At 44.1% G+C, this 22,747-nt stretch overlaps 1 protein-coding gene across 2 annotated transcripts in view; it reads left to right on the top strand.

Moving 5' to 3' along the window:
- The window catches only part of CYFIP2 (cytoplasmic FMR1 interacting protein 2), a 131,952-nt gene that overhangs the window by 54,952 nt on the left and 54,253 nt on the right, over positions 1-22,747 (top strand). For both annotated transcript variants that reach the window (XM_039249455.1, XM_039249454.1), the window contains exons 17-23: positions 623-779; positions 1,309-1,405; positions 5,226-5,302; positions 9,126-9,234; positions 11,430-11,549; positions 19,889-20,088; positions 21,903-21,990. In XM_039249455.1, coding sequence (XP_039105386.1) covers positions 623-779; positions 1,309-1,405; positions 5,226-5,302; positions 9,126-9,234; positions 11,430-11,549; positions 19,889-20,088; positions 21,903-21,990 — 848 coding nt within the window. The remainder of the gene's footprint in view (positions 1-622; positions 780-1,308; positions 1,406-5,225; positions 5,303-9,125; positions 9,235-11,429; positions 11,550-19,888; positions 20,089-21,902; positions 21,991-22,747) is intronic.

The following is a 22,747-nucleotide window of genomic DNA, read 5'->3' as shown; positions in this document are numbered from 1 at the left end:
GTACCCCAGCCCTGTGCCCCACATCCCTGTTCTGCAGGATGCCTGTGCAGGTGGGACAGGGTGCGGTGGAAGGAGAGTGCTCTCCATGGCCGTGGGAGTGGTAATGCATCTGTTCGAGCTGGGAAGAGTGATCTTAACCAACAATCTAAGCTTCTCCATTAGAGCACAGCCTAGGAGCCTCCCAGGCTTCTAAGTGTGTGGAAGTCAAAATGATCATGTATAAGGATGCAAGGAGCAGTTCAAAGTGGGCACTTGGGGACCTGGCTTGCCACTGTACAAACAGCAAGCATGCTTTTTACACCCGGATTGTGGCTTTTCAGGATGGCTCTGTAGGGGGTGATGAAAATTGTAGGGGCATCTAAAGCCCTAAAACATCACTGCTCTCCTTACTGAGAAGCTTAACCAGTGGTGTTTTCTAAATAGAGGTTAGACTGGCCTTCGGGTACCAGAGAGCAGCAGGATCTACCAATCAAGTCATATTTTATGAGTACCTGCAGCATACTAGTACAGTGGTAAGAACAGCAATAAAAGCAATAAGAATCAAGTTAATAAAAACAATAAGAAGAAAGATCTCTTGGTGCTTCCTGTGTAGAACCCATGACTCTTTCCTCTATGCTTTCAGAAGCCCTGCAGCAGTGTTGTGATCTCTCTCAGCTCTGGTTCCGAGAATTCTTCCTGGAGTTAACTATGGGCCGGCGGATCCAGTTTCCAATTGAGATGTCCATGCCCTGGATTCTAACAGACCATATCCTGGAAACCAAAGAACCTTCCATGATGGAGTAAGAGGCAGGATTGGGTCAACAAGGAGGGTCCCCAGGTCCAGATGGTAGTGAGCTCTGTTCTTTCCAGAACTTTCCAGATTAGGCAGTGTGCCCCACCAGGGAGAACACTCATGCCAAGGATCAAGTCACACCAGATTTCACTTGGCCTTGCAGATAGGTTCAGGATTCTACCAGCCCAGCTGCCCTTCCTGTGCTCTGTCAGTCCCAGAACAGCCATGCTTGGAAAGTAGTCATCTCTGGGGATCAGGAAGCTAATATCCTTAACTGCCATCTGATTTCTCTTGGTCCCAGACTAATTTTTTCAGGCTTTGGATGTATTGCCATCATGGAGTTTTGATTTCTCTGGGAAGACTGTAAAGGAAGTCGTTCCTAAAGCAGGCTGGAAACATCAGAATGCTGGAAGGCTCTCTTCCCCTAACCCCGAGCTTGTTCACCTTTTCACCCAACCCTTTGTATGCCCCAAGCCGCATCAGTCAACCTGCTTTAAGAGAGGTTAGTAAGCTGCTGGCCTGTTTTTGTCCCTCAGGTACGTCCTCTACCCTTTGGATCTATACAATGACAGCGCCTACTATGCTCTGACCAAGTTTAAAAAGCAGTTCCTGTACGATGAGATTGAAGCTGAGGCAAGTGACATGCTTCCTCTTTTGTTCCTATAATCTTTATTTTTTTTATATAAAAATTTTTTTACATTTATTTATTTTTGAAAGAGAGAGACAGAGCACAGGCGGGGGAGGGGCAGAGAGAGAGGGAGACACAGAATGTGAAGCAGGCTCCAGGCTCTGAGCTGTCAGCACAGAGCCCGACACGGGGACTGAACCCACAACAGTGAGATCATGACCTGAGCCGAAGGTGGACGTTCAACTGACTTAGCCACCCAAGTGCCCCACCTTTGGTTCCTATAATCTTATTCCAAGTGTCTGGACTTTTTAAATTGCAGCTATTGGCACAAAGTGGGCTGTCTTTATCTGTTCAGACTTCTGTACCAAAATACCACAGACTGTATGGCTTATAAACAAGAGACATATATTTCTCACTGTTGTGGAGGTGGGGAGTCCAGATCAGAGATCCAGTACCATTGAGTGGGGGCGCCCTCCTGGGTCACAGACTTCTCATGGTGTCCTTGCTAGTGGAAAGGGTGAGGGAGCTCTCTGGGGTCTCTTTTACAAGAGCACTAATCCCATTCCAGAGGGCCCCACCCTCATGACCTAGTCACCTCCCAAAGTGAGGCGATTCCTAATACCATCACCTTTGGGGGTTAGGATCTCAACCTAAGAGTTTGGGGGGAACATAAGCATTCAGTCCATAGCAGTAGGGGATCAATGACTTGTTCTGGAGAGTGAACTCTTTTTATGACTTTTTTAAGTTGCAGGATAGTTGACACCCAATGTGACATTAATGTCAGGTGTACAACACAGTGATTCTCCAACTTTGCACATTATGTTATGCTTACCCCAAGGGTAGCTACCATCTGTCACCGTGCAACACTGTTATAATCTCATTCACTGTATGGAGACTGATCTGTGCAAACATCATGATCATCAAAAAGGATGCAACCAGGATGATGGTCTTCCTTTTTCAAATATATTAAGGGATGGCAAATGATAGACAGGCATGGGTAAAATTAATTTTCCATCGGGTCTGGTATGGTTGGGTTATTTGGCTAATAATAATAATAACAACAGCAGTACCACCTATCAGTTGTTATAGATTTGCCATTTGCCAGGGGCAGGGCTAAGCACTGTAGAGACAGACTGTTTAAATAAGCTTTGTAGCAATTTAAAGAAGTGTGTGCTACTGTCTTCTTTACAAATAATAAATCTTAGACTTACAGCGGTCAGTTATGACACCAAGATCACACAGCTTACAGAGTCCCTTTCTAGTACTCCTAGGACTGAAGTAACCATCCTCTCAATCATGAGAGCTATTTATTAGAGAGTCATTCAATAGCTTTCTTTCTGTAGTGGTCAGGATAAACTAGCTTATGCTCCAGTAACAAATAATCACAAATTCTTGGTACCTTGAAGCCAAAGGTTTATTTCTCCATTATGGATTGACTGGGGGCTCCGGTCCATGTAGTCTTCAAGTTGCGACCCACCTGGAACATTCACTAAGTGCCATGCTAGGGGGAAGTGTTACTGGTACTCAAAGCTTCCACCTGGAAGTGACACATGTCATTGGTCAAAGCAAGTCACATGACTGCACCTCCTTTTCAAAGAGGAGCAAGGAAGCACAGCCCTGCCCCATATGCAAGGACCATGAGCGTGAGGACAACGGCAGTGATGGCTCCTGGAATGTAGTTCTGCCTTCTGGAAACGGGAATGATAGTCTGGGCTTTGCTTAACTGCATGGGGCTGTATAAACTCAGAATGGGTCAATTAGGTAAAAATGTCACAGACACAGAAGACATTCTTCTTTATAAAGGGAAGACATGAATGTTTTAGGATTAGTGTCACCACTAACTTAGTTTGAAAGTGTACGTATTTCAAAGAAAACCTAGTAGAGATGCTCCTTGCTTTCTCAACCCCCCAATGTCTATGAGAATTGAAAGCCCTGAGGGACCCCAACACAGATCTGTTCTCCTGAGCACGAACTTGGGAAAAGTGATTCCCAGAGACAAGTTACCTGGCTGTATCTTAGCTGTGACAACTCCATTTTCTGACTAGATCTTACAGAGTTGTGTTCTCCAACAGACTGAAAACAAAACAAACCTAGAGTGTCATGTCATGTGGCCAAGTGAGATTTTTTTTTTTTTTACTATCTACTTATTTATTTATTTTGAGAGAGAGAGAGCATGCACACACGAGCAGGGGAAGGGCAGAGAGAGTGAGAGAGAGAGAATCTGAAGCAGACTCTACACTGCCAGCTCAGAGCTGGGCGCGGGGTTCAGTCCCATAAACCATGAGGTCGTGACCTGAGCAGAAATCAAGAGCCGGACACTTAACTGACTGAACCACCCAGGTGCCCCCAGAAATTTTTAAAATAAGAAAGCACACAGCCAGGCCCTGGGTAACATTTGAGGGTCCAGGGCCAGAGTACAAATTGAGACCCCAGATTGTAGCTGGCCACCTTTCTCTCCCCGTCCCCAAGCTCTGCTCTGCACTAGGAAGGACCCTGTGTGCAATGTGTCTGGAAACCCAAGCTTTGTCTGCCACCGCAGACAGCGGCCCTCTTGGCCAACCCACGGCCCCAGGGGTGCCCACACCTGAGGTGCAGTCCACCCTCAGGGTGATACTGAGGAAAACAGCAAACAGCCTGAAAGGGGCTTGGGCTTTGGGGAGGAAGGATACTCAAGGCTGGTTCTAGGAGAGGAGCATAGGGTATGGGCGGGGGACGCCTTGACCCTGCAGGTTCTTCAGCTGGAGGAAGGCCCCATGGGGACCTGTGAAGTGCAGAGTCTGGGGCAGAGGCCTTGGTTACCTGCCAATGAGGACAGAGCTGCACGCAGCTCTGTGGTTCATGTTCAGAATAACATCTGGGGTGTAAGATAAAACATGAGAGCTCTTCGGATAAAGAATTAACCATAAAGTGGGATGCCTGCGTGGCTTAGTCGGTTAAGCGTCCAACTTTCGCTTAGGTCATGATCTCGCGGTTCATGGGTTTGAGCCCCGTGTTGGGCTCTGTGCTGAGCCTGTTTCAGAGTCTGTGTCTCCCTCTCTCTCTGACCCTCCTCTGCTCACGCTGTCTCTCTCTCTCTCCTAGAAATAAATAAAAATATTAAAAAAAAATTAACCATAAAGGTGAGAATTTGGGGAGGGAAGAATGGAAGATGAGTCCCCTAAATGAGCTCTGTCCCCTTGGAAGTCACATGCTACCCTGCCCCCACCGCAGCCCCGTCTCATTAAAGTCCCACCCTTGGCTGTTTCTGGCCATCATTGGAGGGTTAGGTTTTGATCCCGTGTCCAACATGAACTTCTTTTCACCTGAGTATCACAATCTTCTACCGATGTGATGAGACACTGAAATGCATGATGACCCCATAGTCATTAAGAGCCAAAGGTTTTTAAATAAAGTTTGAAAAAAAGAGAGAGATTTTTCAGTTTCCAGTGACCATCAACTTCTTCATTTGTCAAGCAAGGTAAAATTAAAGGAAAAGACCAGAAAGTCTAGCTTGAAAGTGGATGGTCTGGCTGATATGAGTAATTGCGGGATATGAAGATCTGTCTTGCATTCCCCCGGGGCAGGCCACCTCAAAACAGCAAGGAGGGGACTAGAGTGGAGGGCAGTTCCTCCAGAGCTTTGGGAACTTTGCCTTCTCTGTGTCTAACTAAGGACTTTGAGGGGAAGGGCCAAACTTCTTAGCCACAAAGTCTTCTTTTTGCTGCTGTTCAAAGTCTCTTGCCCCACAACACACAAATGCCACCCAGCTGCCCCCTTTCAGTTGCCTGAGCTTCTGTGATAAAGCTAGACAGACACCATTGACGTTTCCTGCTTTCCTTTCACCAGGTGAACCTGTGCTTCGATCAGTTTGTCTACAAGCTGGCGGACCAGATCTTTGCTTACTACAAAGCCATGGCTGGCAGGTACGAGAGCCCCAGGGCTGTGAGCAACAAGCTTTCTTAGACTGCCACTTGTAAGACAGAGTTTGCTGCTGTAAAACCTCTCTTCTTTAGCACCTAAGGAAATTGGAGCGATTCTGTGGGCCTAGACTGGGTGCTAAAATACAGGAGAAAATAGGGAGATTTGGTGCTGCACCTCATGGAGCTTACAGTCTAGTAGGGATAACAGACATTAATGAAAACTGATGAAAGCACAGTGACAAGGGAGGTTACATGCTCCCTGTGAAGGAAAAGTTCATGGGAATTTATGGATCTGCGACTGTTAAACCTGAACTAGTCTTTGGGGTGAGGAACTGGAAAGGCTATCCTAAGAAAATAACATTTGAGTTCTTAACTGAAATTGGTAGACATTAAGTAAAAGTAAGTGAAGGACGGGATAGGAAATTGCAGGTAAAGGAACTGTTTGTGCAAAGTCCCTGCGGCAGAAATATCATATTGACAACATGCTTACTCCATAGGGCAGTTGAGGCCTAATTCATAATGTGAATTAGTACATGTAAATGCCTCATTCACAGCCAACAAGAGGAGGAAGGTTGCATGATGAAACTGAAGAGGTAGGCAGGTCTCAGGTGATGGAGCTGATAGGATTACCTAGGAGGAATAGAATATCACGGGATGGTTTCAAAAGTATGACAGAGGCTTGACTCAGTTTTTACTTTTAAAAATTTGCCTTATTAAAAACATAAAAATGTGTGTAGAATGGATTGGTGGTGGGCAAGAATAGGTACATAAATATAGGCCAGATAGGAGACCAGTGGGGAAGTTGTGGTAAGATATCTGTCAAGGGCTGGAGGCTTGTAAGATATATGTCAATTGATTGGCGGTATTTGTTGACTTAGATTCCTGTGAATTCCTGGGTTTCAGGAGCCCATAACAGAACTGGTCAAGAAAAACCTCAAAATAGACTTCCCTTCTTATTGGAAACCCAAGTCTACAAACCAGTAATATCAAGAATAGTTACTTAACCAACATAAATTATTCTTCTTTCTATGCAATTTGCATCACTTTAAAAAAAATTTTTTTTAATGTTTAATTTATTTATGAGAGAGATAGGGAGACAGCGTGAGCATGGGAGGGTCATAGAGAGAGAGGGAGACACAGAATCTTAAGCAGTCTCCAGGCTCTGAGCTAGCTGTCAGCACAGAGCCCAACACAGGGCTCGAACCCACAAACCGTGAGATCATGACCTGAGCCGAAGTCGGACACTTAACCAACTGAGCCACCCAGGTGCCCCTGCTTTACTTTGCTTTTGACAGCCAGAAGTTGCTCTGATATATTTCAAATAGGAGCTGATGTACAGAACTCACAAGTTTCTTTTAACACAGAATGCACCTTTAATGAAGTGAGCGGCTCTTAATGATGGAAAATACACAAAACATGACTTTCTGGGAAAGCACACAAAGCACATAGCCTTTCACAAAATAATTGCTTAGTAAGTGTCTGGGTTGAAAAGGAAGCAGTTAGAATAGTGAGCAGGGCTTCCCATGTCTCTAAAACAATTCTCTTTTCAAATACGCTGTATACACAAACCCAGACTTGTCAAACCCTGGGTCCTCTGTATATTTAGTTTACAAAACATTCTTATCTAAAATATTGCCCTTAACCTATACTATTCCCTGTAAGATGAATGGTCTCCAAAAATATGGTTTTCTGGAGGAGATTGAGAGAGGTTGGGAGAGTCCGAGAAAACACAGGAAGGAAAGAATGACCTAAATCAGTGCTGTCCATAGAAATACAGTGCAACCACAAATGTGAGCCACACGTGTCATTTTAAATTTTTTAGTAGCCGTTGGGGCGCCTGGGTGGCTTAGTCGGTTGAGCGTCCAACTTTCGCTTAGGTCATGATTTCGCGGTTCGTGGGTTCGAGCCCCACGTTGGGCTCTGTGCTGACTGCCAGCTCAGAGCCTGGAGCCTATTTCAGAGTCTGTGACTCCCTCTCTCTCTCTCTGACCCTCCCCTGCTCACGCTGTCTGTCTCTCTCTCCTAGAAATTAAAAAAATAAATAAATAAAAATTTAAAAAAAAAACAAATTTTTTTTTTAGTAGCCGTATTTTAAAAAGGGAAAATAAACAGGTGAGATTAATTTTTTAAAATGTTTTAATGTTTATTTATTAAAAACATTTTTTTGATGTTTGTTTATTTTTGTGAGAGAGAGTGTAAGTGGGGGAGGAGCAGAGAGAAAGGGAGACACAGAATTGGAAGCAGGCTCCAGTCTCTGAGCTGTCAGCACAGAGCCCGACATGGGGCTCAAACTCATGAACAGCAAGATCATGACCTGAGCTGAAGTTGGGCATCCAACTGACTGAGCCACGTAGGCGCCCCTGTTTATTTGTTTTTGAGAGACAGAGAGAGACAGAGCATGAGCAGGGAGGGGCAGAGAGGCAGACACAGAATCTGAAGCAGGCTCCAAGCTCCAGCTGTCATCACAGAGCCTGATGCAGGGCTCGAACCCACAAACCACAATATCATAACCTGAGCCGAAGGTTAAGTTGGGCCATCCAGCCGCCCCTAATTTTAATAATATATCTTATATTATCCAATATATCTAAAATACAATTTCAACATAAAATCAATAAAAAACATTTTTTAATGTTTTTTATGTATGTCTGCAAGAGAAAGATAGCAAACCGCTGAGTGGGGCAGGGGGAGGGTGCGGGAGGAGACAGAGGATTTGAAGCGGGCACTGTGCTGACAGCAGAGAGCCTGACACAGGCTCAAACTCATGAACTGAGATTTCATGACCTGAGCTGAAGTCAGATGCTTAACCAGCTGAGCCACCCAGGCGCCCCAATATAAAAATTATTAAAGAGATAGTCTTCATTGTTTTTTTCCTAAGCCTTCAAAATCTAGTGTGTGTTTTATACTTCTAGCACATCTCACCACTTTGCAGGTGCTCTGTGGGCTCCTGTAGCTGGTAGCTGCTATCTGTGTTGGACAGTGTACATTTAGATTATGTCACTTTCCTACCTAAAGCCTTTCAACGGCTGCCACTGACATCTAGAAAATACCTAGCTTCTTTACTGCAGCTGATGTAGTCCCACATGATCTGGCCCCTAGGTTAACTTTGTAAATTCATTTTTGCCCGTTGGTCTCCAGCGTGCCCTGCCCTTTATCCATACAGACCAGCTTTTTTTTTTTTTCTCTGTCAGAAAAAAGATCCCCCAGATCTTTCCATTTTTAGCATTTAGGTGTCCATCCAGCAAAACTGCTTTAGAGAGGCTTTCTCTGACCTCTAAATACCAAATGATCCTTTTTTGTTATTTTCAGAGCACTATTACTCTGCATTCTGTACCTCAGTGTGAAAGATAATAATAATAGTACACCTAACTCATAAGGTTGTCGTGAAATTTAAAATGCCTGTGTACAAGCATGTGGGTGCCTGATAAGTAGTAAATACTATGTAGTATTTTCTCTTGCCTGAAATTATTTCTCTGTTTATTTATATAGATATCAGTCTCTTTATCAGAAGTAAGCTTCGTGAGGACACAACTTTGTATCCCTAGTACCAGAATGTTCCCTGGCATATGGCAAGCATGCACTCAATTGCTTTTTTGGCAAATGAATAAAAGAGGGAAGTGACTCAACCTCTGTGATGCTTGTCTTTAACTTGAAAGTTCTGCTTCATGTTGAGCTTTTGTGGCTATAAAAAGCAGAAAATAGTTCTATTTGAAATACATAAAATACTGCTTCATGAGCAGACCCTGTGGTCTGAAACAGTTGCGGCTGGGTGATCGGAAAGTCATTTGCCATCATGCTTACTGGCCTTATTCAACTTTTATCCCTTCAGTGTCCTGTTGGATAAACGCTTCAGGGCCGAGTGTAAGAATTATGGAGTCATCATCCCATACCCGCCATCCAACCGCTACGAAACGCTGCTGAAACAGAGGCATGTCCAGGTATGGTGTAGAAGGCCAGAGTGGGGGTGGGACAGGTTAGGGAGCAGCTGTGGTTAGTGAGGAGAGCGGAGATCAGGACTGTGTAGTCTCTGTCCTGCATACTGCCCGTGTGGGCTTCTGCGCATGGGCATAGCACAGCCGCAGAATCTTACAAATAACAAAGAGGCGTTGGCCTCCCATGGTTCAAGGTCGAGGCCTCTCCTTCTGCCGGTAGCACACTCTGTGGTGTAATAATAGTCTTCTTGTCATAAGATGTGGCTTGCTTCTTTCCATCAGGACTGCCGCTCACAAAGGGGCAAATGCTGGTCTCAGCGAAGGTGGGCGCTTCATGCTTTGAAATAGAGTGTGTCAGCCAAACCCATGCTAGAAATTACTGTTTGTTCTTGTGGGGTTGGTTTCTGTTAACATTTGACCGCAAATGTAGAGGAAATGCTGCCAGGAGCTCAGAACATATCCCTGCTTTCAAATGTTAACATGAACCAGGCAGGCCAAATACAAGATGCTCCAGCCACCCAGCTCCTAACCCCTGCTGTCGGCCAGGCAGCGTGAAACGGCCTCGAGGCCATGACCTTTGTGTGCTTGGTATGTGGGCCCCCGTGTTTGTGGAGTAGAACCGGGTGAAGGGCCACGGCTGAGAAGTGCCCCTGATAAGGAGGAAAGGGTTACCCTGGAAACTCTGGACATTTTCACTGCCCTGAGACACCAAATAAAACAGAAATATGAGAGAAAAAAGAACCGTCTTCACTTCTGTCAACAGCAGGTGCTCGATGCTTTTCTTTCAGCCTCTCAGGAAATTACAGCTATCACTTACTGATGCAGTCAGAATTAGCCACAGGGCATTAAATACTGAGGCTTTATATGTGCGCATGATGGCTATAAGGGGTCTTAGTTGGTAGAAAATCTCCCAAAAGGGAAATTTGAAAAAAAGAAAATATTTAAGAATTAAATAAAAAACAGTTAAGAATAATCCTTGGGCACCTAGTAAAGTGCAGTGCACACAGCAGACACTCAATAATTGTTTATTGCTGTTTGCATAGCATCTGCAATAACCTCCATGTTTGTGTGCCCCTATGGAAATTATCCTAAGTTCTGTTTTCCATCCTGTAATCAGCCCTTCATTGTCCTGCTTCCACACTCTTCCCCTTAAGGGCACAGGTAGATAGGCCCTTGCTGAGGGAGCTCATGCTATCTGGTGATGAAACGAGGCCCAGGACAGATGCAGGAAGAACCTTGGGGCTAAATGTAGGGTGCCAGCATTGCATGGGATGCCATAGCCTGTCCTGAGCCTTTTCCCACAGTCTCCATGATTCATATTTTTCCTCTACTTTCTATATTTCAAATTTACAGGAAAGTTGAAAGAATAACACCATGAACATATATATACACTCTGTAGATAGATCCATGATTATTAATGTTCTACCACATTTGCTTCACTTTCTCTTATATACTTATGCTTTCTCTCTCACAAATACAGTAAAAAAAATAAATTAATTAAGAATAATCCTTGGGCACCTAGCAAATTGAAGTATATGAATATATATGTGTGTGTGCATATGTATATATACACATATATGTGTGTGTATACATGCGTATGTGTATGTGTGTATATATATAAAGTATGTGTATATATACACACATATAGATATAGAAAATACAGATAAATAGTACATAACTATATAAGTAGTATATGATATGTATACTATAAATATAGTATATATAGTAAGTAGTCTATAAATAGTATGTAAATAGTAAATAAATATGTAATATATAAGTACATAGTGAATAAATATATGTAGTATATATAATTTATAAAAATACATATTTATATATAAACAACATTAAAAAATATATATGTTTAAATATACACAACCATCCAGCAAAACTGCTTTAGAGAGACTTTCTCTGACCTCCTTTAAGTACTCTTCTTAGCCATTTGAGAGTGAGTTGTAGATGTGATAACACTTCACTCATGAATACCTCAGCATGTATCTCCAAAGAATGAGGACATTGTCTCATAATCAAAATAGAATTATTATACTCGGGAAATTTAACAATACCATTTTCTGCATAGAATCCTCATTTGTCCCTATAATGTCCTTTATGCTTTCAATCCAGTTTTCTATCAGTGCATGCATTTAGTGGTCATGTGCCTGTGAGAACCTTAAGTAACTTTTCTATCTGTCTCTTTCATGCAGTTGTTGGGTAGATCAATTGACTTGAACAGACTCATTACCCAGCGTATCTCTGCTGCCATGTATAAATCCTTGGACCAGGCCATCAGCCGCTTTGAGAGTGAGGACCTGACTTCCATCGTGGTAAGGGACCGGGGGGGCCCATGGGAGCTCTGGTCTGGGATTCCTTAGACTTGAAGCCTAGCTGGAAGTGTTGTTAACCTAGTACTGAGCTAGTTAAAGAGAAGCAGTGAGTCTCTTTCCCAACTGAATGGAGCAGAAAAAAGCCAAAATAACTTAAAATGAGTGAGAGTCACCTTATCCTCCTGATTACCTTGAAATCTCTGAGATGGCCAACCCTGGGCCACAGCTGCTTGTCCTTTGGGCTTCTATAGAACCAAGCAAGTCTGGAGATAGCTCTGAGAAGCTAGGGAAGGTTGTACAACAGTGTGGGTGTCACGGGTGTGTAGTAATATAGGGCCCAGAAGGGCTCTGTACTGTGGTTGGTTTAATGCTCTGCTGTCGCCATCTTGAAATTCTTAATAATTTTTTTTAAACAAGGGTCCCACTTTTCCATTTTGCACTGGGACCTGCATACTCTGTAGTTGGTCCTGATGCACAAGCATGAGACAGGCCTACTTTCTTCTATTAAACAGTAATTTGAGCTACTCTCTGCTGACTCTTCCTCTCCAAGAATTAGAATAAACTTGATTGACCAGTCCTGAAGTGAATCAGAGGAAGGCTTTAATGCTTTCAAAAGCAGATGAGTAGAAGGAAAGAGAGAAAGAGAAAATTGCCATTAGAACATGACGGTGACAATAGTTGTGAGCAAAATCCAGCAAAGGATGTTAAAATTAGTAGGCAGAACTTTGAGAGGAATATTTTATTATTCCTCTTATTATGAGGTCCCTAGAGTAGTAAAATTCAGAGACAGAAAGTGGGATGGTGATTACTGGGAACTAGGGAATTGGTGTTTAATGGGTACAGAGTTTTGGTTGAGGAAAATTAAGTTCTGGAGATGGATGATGGTGATGTTTGCAAAATAATGTGAATGTACTTAATGTCACAGAACTATACACTTAAAAAGGTTAAAATGAGGGCACCTGGGTGGCTCAGTCCATTTGGCATCTGACTCTTGGTCTTGGCCCAGGTCATAATCTCATGGGCTGGTGAGTTCAAGCCCTGTGTCAGACTCTGCACTGGCAATGTGGAGCCTGCTTGGAATTCTGTCTCTCTCTCTCTCGGCCCCTCCACCTGCGTTCTCTCAAAATAAATAAATAAACATTTTTTTTTAAATGCTTAAGATGGTAAGTTTTATGTTATATATATTTTACTATAATTTTAAAAATTACTTGAAAATTTAAAAAAATGAGGAAGCAGGATTCTTGCACTGTCAAATTATCTCCTTCAAGGTATTTATTAACTCCAAAGGGAAGAGTAATGATTGTACAATGGGAAAACCTGGCATATACCATCTTAACCAAGCATCAAATATTAACATCACCCATATTAATACATATTCACATATCCCCTGTTATGTATTCCTTTTTGGTAATGTTGCTGAAATGCATTTTGTCAACCTAATCATGAGAAAATATCAGATACATTCCAATCAAATAGCATTCTTTTTTTTTTTTTTTTTTTTTTTTTCCAATAGTTTATTGTCAAATTAGTTTCCACATAACACCCAGTGCTCATCCCCACAAGTGCCCTCCTCCATGCCCATCCCCCCTCCCCCCCACATCCATCAGTCCTCAGTTTTTGTCAGCATTCAAGAGTCTCTCATGGTTTGCCTCTCTCCCTTTCCCCCACCATTTCCGCCCTTCTTCTCCCCCTTGTTCCTCCGTCAAGTTCCTCCTAATCCTCCTATACGTGCAAACATATGATATTTGTCCTTCTCTGCCTGACTTATTTCGCTCAGCATAACACCCTCAAGGTCCATCCATGTTGCTACACATGGCCAGATTTCATTGTTTCTCATTGCCATGTAGTATTCCATGGTATAGATAAACCACATCTTCTTGATCCATTCATCTGTTGATGGACACTTAGGCTCTTTCCATGTTTTAGCTATTGTGGAGAGTGCTGCTATGAACATTGGGGTACATGTGCTCCTATGCCTCAGCATTTCTGTATCCCTTGGGTAAATTCCTAGCAGTGCTATTGCTGGGTCATAAGGGAGTTCTATTGTTAGTTTCCTGAGGAACCTCCACACTGTTTTCCAGAGGGGCTGTACCAGTTTACATTCCCACCAACAGTGTAGGAGGGTGCCCGTTTCTCCACATCCTCGCCAGCATCTAGAGTTCTCTGATTTGCTCATTTTAGCCACTCTGACTGGCGTGAGGTGGTATCTCAGTGTGGTTTTGATTTGTATTTCCCTGATGAGGAGGGATGCTGAGCATCGTTTCATGTGTCTGTTGGCCATCTGGATGTCCTCTTTGGAGAAGTGTCTGTTCATGTCTTCTGCCCATTTCTTCACTGGGTTGTTTGTTTTTCGGGCGTGTAGTTTGGTGAGTTCCTTATAGATTCTGGATATTAACCCTTTATCTGATATGTCATTTGCAACTATCTTTTCCCATTCCGTTGGTTGCCTATTAATTTTCTGGGTTGTTTCCTTGGCTGTGCAGAAGCTTTTAATCTTGATGAGGTCCCAACAGTTTATTTTTGCTCTTGATTCCCTTGCTTTTGGGGATGTGTCAAGTAAGAAGTTGCTGCGGTGGAGGTCAAGGAGGTTGTTTCCTGCTTTCTCCTCTAGGGTGTTGATAGTTTCCTGTCTCACGTTCAGGTCCTTTATCCATTTTGAGTTGATTTTTGTGCATGGTGTGAGAAAATGATCTAGTTTCATTCTTCTGCATGTTGCTGTCCAGTTCTCCCAACACCATCTGTTAAAAAGGCTGTCTTTTTTCCATTGGATATTCTTTCCTGCTTTGTCAAAGATCAGTTGGCTGTATACTTTTGGGTCCACTTCTGAGTTCTCAATTCTGTTCCATTGGTCTATGGGTCTGTTTTTGTGCCAATACCATACTGTCTTGAGGATGACAGCTTTGTAGTAGAGGCTGAAGTCTGGGATGGTGATACCTCCCGTTTTGGTTTTATTTTTCAGTATTACTTTGGCTATTCGGGGTCTTTTGTGGTTCCATACAAATTTTTGGATAGTTTGTTCTAGTTTTGAGAAGTATGCTGGTGCAATTTTGATTGGAATTGCATTGAATGTGTAGAGTGCTTTAGGTAGTAATGACATCTTAACTATATTTATTCTTCCTATCCATGAGCATGGAATGTTTTTCCATTTCTTTGTGTCTTCTTCAATTTCCTTCATAAGTTTTCTATAGTTTTCATCATACAGATCTCTTGTATCCTTGGTTAGGTTTATTCCGAGGTATTTTATGGTTTTTTGTGCAATTGTGAAGGGGATCAGTTTCTTGATTTCTCTTTCTGTTGCTTCATCATTGGTGTATAAAAATGCAACCGATTTCTGTACGTTGATTTTGTACCCTGCAACTTGGCTGAATTCTTGGATCAGTTCTAGTAGGCTTCTGGTGGAGTCTGTCGGGTTTTCTATGTAGAGTATCATGTCATCTGCGAAGAGTGAAAGTTTGACTTCCTCTTTGCCAATTCTGATGCCTTTGATTTCCTTTTGTTGTCTGATGGCTGATGCTAGGACTTCCAGCACTATGTTAAACAACAGTGGTGAGAGTGGACATCCCTGTCGTGTTCCTGATCTCAGGGGGAAAGCTCTCAGTTTTTCCCCGTTGAGGATGATGTTAGCTGAAGGCTTCTCATAGATGGCTTTGATGATGTTTAAGTAGGTTCCTTCTATCCCAACTTTCTCGAGAGTCTTTATTAAGAAGGGATGCTGTATTTTGTCAAATGCTTCAAATAGCATTCTTTTAAAAAGGTGAACAATACTTTTGGGGTGCCTGGGTGGCTTAGTCGGTTAAGCGTCTGACTTTTGCTTAGGTCATGATCTCGCAGTTCGTGGGTTTGAGCCCCGCGTCGGGCTCTGTGCTGACTGCCAGCCCAGAGCCTGGAGCCTGTTTCAGAGTCTGTGACTCCCTCTCTCTCTGACCCTCCCCTGCTCACACTGTCTCTCTCTCTCTCCTAGAAATAAATTAAAAAAATTTTAAAAATGTTATATAAAAAAGTGAACAATACTTTTTAAAAGCGTCCAGATCATACAAGACCAAGACTAGAAAATGTTAGTGATTAAAAAAGACACAGGAGACGTGACAACTAAATGCAATGTGAGATTCCAAATTGAATCCTAAAATAGAACAAAGGACCCTCATGAAGAATCTGGTGAAATCTGAATAAGGGTGTCACTTAGTTAGTAGAACTGGACCAATATTAATTTCCTACTTTTGATAATTATACTATGATTAGGTAACACTAACATTGAGGAAATTGGGTCAGGGACATACAACAGCTCTGCTTTTTCACAACTTTTCTGAAAGTCTAAAATTATTTCAAAATAAAAAAGTTTTGTTTCTTAAGTGGACAACGTGGTTAAAAAAAAAAAGGGTGGCTAGAAATGAGGGCTCTAGAGTCAGAAGGACCTGGGGTCCCAGCCCTGGCCCTGCCACGTACTAGCTAGACAGTCTTGGTAAGTAACTTCACTTCTGCGATGGAGGAATATTAGAATTCACAGTATAGCATTTTTATAAGGATGACTCTTTAGAGCCTGGAAAGAGCTTTGTGTAGTACTTTGCACTTAATAAATTATAGCTTCTGTAAAAAAAAAAGAAGAGAGAAGCATAGAAATTGGGCTACAATGAAACATTCTCAGAGTGAAGTTTCAGTAGCAGTTTGTAAGAGGACTTGCCCCTTAAATGCTCACCTAAGTCCTGGGTCAGTTGCTTTAAGAGATTATAATATAGCATACGTTCTTCTGTGAGATCAATTTTAAGAAATAGATTTTATGAAAGAAAGAAAAGAAAGGAAGGAAGGAAGGAAGGGAGAAAAAGAGAGAGGAAGGAAGGAAGGAAGGAAGGAAGGAAGGAAGGAAGGAAGGAAGAAAAAGAAAGGAAGGAAAGAAGGAAGGGAGGGAGAAAGAGAGAAAGAAGGAAAAAGAAAGGAAGAAAGAAAGAAAAGAGAGAGGAAGGAAGAAAGGGAGGAAGGAAGAGATTATTTTTGTTTATGCCAAAATGTTAGCAATGGGATTTTTGTTTTCATCTTTGCTGTTTATCTGTATCTTCTTGTTGTCCAGCAATGAATGAGACTGTCATGGAAAAACTGGTTTGGGGTGTGGGTGGGTATCCATGGCCTCTTCCCACTCCTTGAAAGGCACTGAATGTTCTTTTAGCTGAGAACAAAATCAAAACAAGCAGTGAAAGCCGGTGTTTATAGGTGAGGGCCGCCCCCAGGAGAGTAGCCACTTCTTGTGAAGCCCAGGAAGAGGAGACCCCAGGGATGCTCTCTCCTGTGGGGTCAGGAGGCCCTCACTGGCCTTGGCTCAGAAGCTTCTGCCTCTTCTGAGAAACAAACCGAGGAATGCGCTCCCTTCAGCCCTTCCCTCCACCTTCGAAACTCCACTCTGAGATGAGAAGGCGGCTTGATGCCAAGCTGGGAGGGTGGCAGGGGTTTCTCAAGCCAGTCGTGCTCATGCTACACAGCTGAGCAAACAGATTCTCGGAGAGCTCTGATGCTGAATTGGAGGGCTGGCAGCTTGCAGGCTGTGTTTTGTTTAGGATACAGAGTGCATTTGAAATTTTGAGCCAACATTTAACATTTGGAAGAATCTGAATAAAACTGCAGAAGCTCTGGCAACATCACACCAGCCTTTCCAGATGGCAACAATTGTCTAGAAATGACTAGAGGATCCCGTCAGACGGGCTGTGCTCCCTTTAGCTTGCTGCAAGCCTCTCGGGTGCACTCTGTTCCTGTGTATGACCTTCCACGCCTCGTTGCACTGGACTTTGAGACCCCTGTTCTTCTCGCCTATCTGGGGCCACAGAGCTGGTCAGTGGTCCAGTATGGCTGACCCTCAGGCTTTCTGGTTCCCACCGAAGAGCTCTTTCCACTCCTTCACAGAAATTGCCCCGGGACGTATTTTATTTCCCCAGTTCTGCTCTGTGTTGCTCTTGGTAAACCAGCTTGACCATAGAAAATTCAGACCCTCTCAGAAGGCACCTGAACCAGCCACACGGCCTTGTAAACCTTCTGTGCCTTGATGCACTGAGTTCTGCATCCTCGAGGCAAGCGCCCTCTTATGACTTAAAGGCCGGAAGAACATGGCTGATGCCAAAACAGTTTGGACTACATAACAAAAACCTCAGCACTGTTGCCTGACAGAAGTAGATCTACATTTCTAGGACCCACTATGTCAGGAGAGTTGAGAACTCCCTCCTTTGGTCTCCCTTGTAAACACTGACACACATTTTGTGAGACTGTTTCGATCACAGAGCATTAGAACAGAAATTGTTCCCTGTTTTTTTATTTGCAGATGTTTGCCTAGGAACATAATACCTCAGTGTGCCAAGGGACCCAGTGAGCTCGGAAGTAAATTCATTAGCGTTTACTCATTTTATTTATTTTATTTTATTTATTTTATTATTTTATTTTATTTTACTCATTCTAAGTGAATGGGAACAAAGAATAGTCCAGCTGGCTAGGCCCTAAGTAAAGCAGAGAGGTGATTCTCTTTCTGCCCTTCATTTACTTCACGGTGCACAATGACTGGAAACATTCTTCCAGCTGCCATTCCAGAACTAAAACCCAGGTTTTTGACCTTCTTTTGAAAGATTGTGGGATCTGTCATCACTGAGCCCATTCTGGAGAGGTAACAACTATATGGAGTTAAGTGGCAGCTTCACCCTTATCTGGACAGACTCTTTGCTGCAGAAAACTCAGCCCCAAGACTCCCCCTGCTGCCTGTCTCTCTTACCTGAGCTGTGTGGTCTCTGCAGCCATTTAGGTTTGCAAGCTTTGATGTAGTTCTGTACCCCGCAATTTAGAGCCACAGAATCTGAGTTTCAGAAAGGCAAGTCTCTCAGATTCTAAGCATAGTCTGGGGCCTCTACCTGACCACACCCTGGACCCCAGCCAGCATTAAGGAGGCCTTGTGGCTGATGAGAATAAAATTGATTCCCTGACGTGGGGCTGCAGACTGTGTGAGCATAGACACCACTAAAGCGGGCCATCGGGCTGCCCCACTGCTTGGCCGCGCTCTGGCAAACTGCCCTTGCCAGCATTCTCTGAGTTTTTGTATTGTAAAACCATCTTTACTTTAACCATCATTACTTTTCAAAGGGCTTTCTTAGAAAACTGCTTCTTTATTCCAGGCAGCTATGTCATAGGGGCCCAGACATGTGTTTTGAGGTCAGAAGACCCGGGATCACATACAAAACCATGTTCTATATTCCCTGTGTGACCTTGGGCAAATTACTTCACCCTCAGGGCCTCATTCATCCCCTCTATGAAACAGGAGCGTCTCAAAAGAGGGCTTCACCACAGCAGTATGGGAGTGTCCTACGGCATGACAAAGAAGGATGCCTTCTCTGCATAAGACTGTGCTTTAATTCTCTTTGATAGCAGCACAAGGGGCTAAAGCCAGCCCGCAGGGTCCCACCCTCCTTTTATTTGCCAACAAATGCAGTGACCTGTTGTGTCTGTACATTGTCCACTCTGCTCCCTTTCTTTGCCTGAAGGTAGAGTTCCAAGCAATCACACAGGTCCTTGGCTCATGGCTTTCAGCTGTACCTTCACCAACACGTAACCAACCCTGTGACTGAGACACAGGAGGAACCCAAAGGAGGGGCATTGTGCCCCCAGCTAATTTTTTAAATTTCTATAGTATATAGTGGTTAAGAATGTAAACTTTGGAGCCCAACTTCTTGGATTGGGAATCAAGTTATTTAACTTCTCAAGACCTCAGTTCCTTTGTGTGTGAAGAAAACCATAATGGTAACCATACAGGGTTTTTTGAGCATTAAGTGAATTAGCACACAAAGTGCTTAGGATACTGTTTGGCGTATATTAACTTAAACCATACGAAACTAATACTCAATAGTATTTAATAAAAAAAACCCAGTAGCTTCATATGGTGTGACCTAACTGTAAGTACTTAGTGAGTGCTAACTCATGACTGCTTTCTGCAGGGCAGAGAGAGAGCATCTGGTGACAGCCAGTCACACCTTCCCTCTTCTTTACTTGCAACACTGAGAGGCGAATTTTTCCACACCAGTATGGGAACTGGAATGCAAGCAGGCATGCTTTCCACCCAAGGCGGGTTCAGACAGGGGATTTGAACATGGTCTGGAGTCCCCTTCCCAGAGAGGCATGCAGCTTCCCTCAGCACAGTCTGGCAGTCCCTCCTTTGAAGAAGGGTGTGCTCCACATGTCACTGTGGGAGCCCAGGCTCCACGTCAGCAGCTGGGAGGTTGTCTGAGAGGCTCTCCCCCGCATGAAAGTTATCCGTGAGATAAAGTGGTGTGTGTGTAAAGTGCATGTGTATGTCCTCAGCAGCCGTGGGCTCTCTCTGGCAGGAGCTGGAGTGGCTGCTGGAGATCAACCGGCTCACGCACCGGCTGCTGTGTAAGCACATGACCCTGGACAGCTTCGACGCCATGTTCCGTGAGGCCAATCACAACGTGTCTGCCCCCTACGGGCGTATCACCCTGCACGTCTTCTGGGAGCTCAACTTCGACTTCCTCCCCAACTACTGCTACAATGGGTCCACCAATCGGTAAGGGAGTCCCTGGGCCAAGGGGGCTGGGGTGGGCTGAGGGTGAGGGAAACTGTTTCTTCCTGCAACAGGCATCTCACGGAGTCTGTCCTGTGCTGGAGGTGGGGATGCCACAGTGAGCAAGCACACCCCTTCCTGCCCGAGAGCACCGGGCTAGAGGAGGATGCGTGCTCCAACAATCACGAGATAAATGTGCTGTTGGAATCAATGAATTTGGAGATGAAACAAAAGCCCCCAGTCATGAGAGAGAAAATACCACCACCTAACCCAGTTTGGAAAGTGATGGGAACCTCAAGAGAGGCTTCCTCCTCTAAGGAAATAATGCTTGAGTAGAGATGTGAAGGATGAATAGGAATAAATAAGATGAAAAAACAGGAGAAGAATAATCCAGACAGAGTCTCCAAGGGGCCTAGAGAGCCTGGTGAGGGTGGAGCAGATGGGATGGGGAATGGTGCCTTGAATGGTAATGCAGAACCCAGAAGGAAGCAGGAACCAGGCCGTGTGCTACTCCATGGGCCAATACAGGATCACACTGGTGCTTTATGACCAGATGGTACCTTTATGAGGACATCCACATGCATGAACACATTCATGCAAAACAGGCATACATGTGCATGACGAAGTGGTACATGTCTCCTGCCAGGTGCACACAGCCCTGGGTCAGGCACCGAGGTGAGGACAAGACCTAATCCCTTTGAACGCACAGAGGTTCAAAACCTGACAGAAGAGGTGAGGTGTATTCACGCACAAAACAAGTCCTTGAGGGTCGCCTGGGTGCCTCAGTCGGTTAAGTGGCTGACTCTTGATTTCGGCTCACGTCATTATCTCACAGTCGGGAGATCAAGCCCTGCACCTGGCTCCACACTGGCCATGGGGCCTGCTTGGGATTCTCTCTCCCCCCTCACCCTCTGCCCCTCCCCTCTGACACGTACGCACACACTCTGTCTTAAAAAAAACACAAGTCCGTGAGGATATACAAATATGTGTGTGTTTACAGGTCTTCTCAGTACTCTCAGGGCCTGGCTCATAGCCAGTATCAAATAAGTGTGTGTTGAATGAATAGAAGGGTCTGGGCGGAAACCACAGATGAGCCTGAATCCACACGTTAGCAAGACAGGCTTCCAGTTCTGTAAAGATTTGGGACTTTTAATCCTCTCAAGCAGAGATCTGCAAACTATCGCCCACAAACCACATCTTCTTGCCAACTGTTTCTGTACAATCCATGAGCAGAGAATACTATTGACATTTTTGCATGTTGGGGAAAAAATCCAAAGACGAATTCTAATTTGATGACAAGTGAAAATTATTTGAAATTCATAAAGTTTTACTGGAACTCCTCCACGTTCATTCATCTACAATTGTTTTTGGGTGTTTTCACTCTACCAGCGAAGTTGAGTAATGGTGACAGAGACCATCTGGCTTGCAAAGCTGAGAATATTTCCAATCTGGGCCTTCACAGAGTTGGTGGAACCCTGCTCTTAAGAAGCCAAACTGGGTATATAGGGAATGATCAGAGCCCCAGAGAAGGCACTCTCCAGGACCAGCCAATTGTCACTCCTTGCCTATGTCCTTAGGAGTGGCTGTAAGCCCAAATTCTAGCCTACGAATCTGGACTACAGTTTTCCCATCTATAGACAGGAGACGGTATAGGGAATGAATGGGAGCATGTCAGAAGAGTTTAGTGTCTTTATAGGCAACCCCCTAAGAAACAGTGTGGTTGCACCTGGTCAGGAAGGGCTCTGGAGAAGCTGTGTCCCATGAAGAATGCTCTTAGGGCCCGGTTAACTCCCTCCCCTTCTCTTTTCTTCTACTAGTTTTGTTCGAACTGCCATTCCTTTTACTCAAGAACCGCAAAGAGATAAACCTGCCAACGTCCAGCCTTATTACCTGTATGGATCCAAGGTGAGTAGTCTTGCCTATGTCCTACCTCTAAGAGGGCTAGTGAACAAAAGCCAACCGAAAGGTGTTTCCTGAATCAGAAAAGTAAGAAGATGTAGAGATAAAGAGGCAGCAGTGAGAAACAAGTGCGAGTATATTTGTCTTTATTTGTGCACAAGTAGCAAGCATGGGGGTGAATGCAGACCTGGCAGGGCTAAATCTTGGGCAGGAATTGTTTGGGGAGCACTTTACTGAGGCGAGCAGGGAAGTAGGTGTGTGGGGCTTCTCATCTTCACCCATCTCCTCCTGTGTCTCAGTTGATTCATTGCCATATCGTCCTGTGATTCTGGGGTTTTGTGTTCCATAAAGACAAGGGATTTGCAGACAGGAAGCAATTGGGAAGGTAGAGTTTGAAGGAAATCCCAGATGGCTCGAGCTAGAGCTGAGAGACAGGTCTTCTCTCACCTCTTTACTGCTTTGTTCCCACCGCACATCCTGACACTAACTAGACCTCCTAAATGGTTCCCTGTTCTAGACCTTCAGTCCTTTGCCAGTCATTAAATAGACGTTTAATAAGCACTCACTATAGGCCTGACACTGGGCTAGATTCTGCATGCTGAGGGTGTATCAGAGATTAAAACAGGTGTCATTTCTACCCTTCTCGAATTTCCACACCCATGGTAGTGACAGGGGCGGTGTTCACAGAGTCTCACCAACACTGATCTATGTAGGAGATCCATTTCTTACCCTGTGGATTTGAAGGGGAGAATGCCACCGACAG

The sequence above is a fragment of the Hyaena hyaena genome, unplaced genomic scaffold (assembly GCF_003009895.1).
Source record: "Hyaena hyaena isolate Hyena2069 unplaced genomic scaffold, ASM300989v1 scaffold_336, whole genome shotgun sequence".
Classification (NCBI taxonomy): Eukaryota; Metazoa; Chordata; class Mammalia; order Carnivora; family Hyaenidae; genus Hyaena; species Hyaena hyaena.
This window is presented reverse-complemented; position numbering and strand designations above follow the sequence as displayed.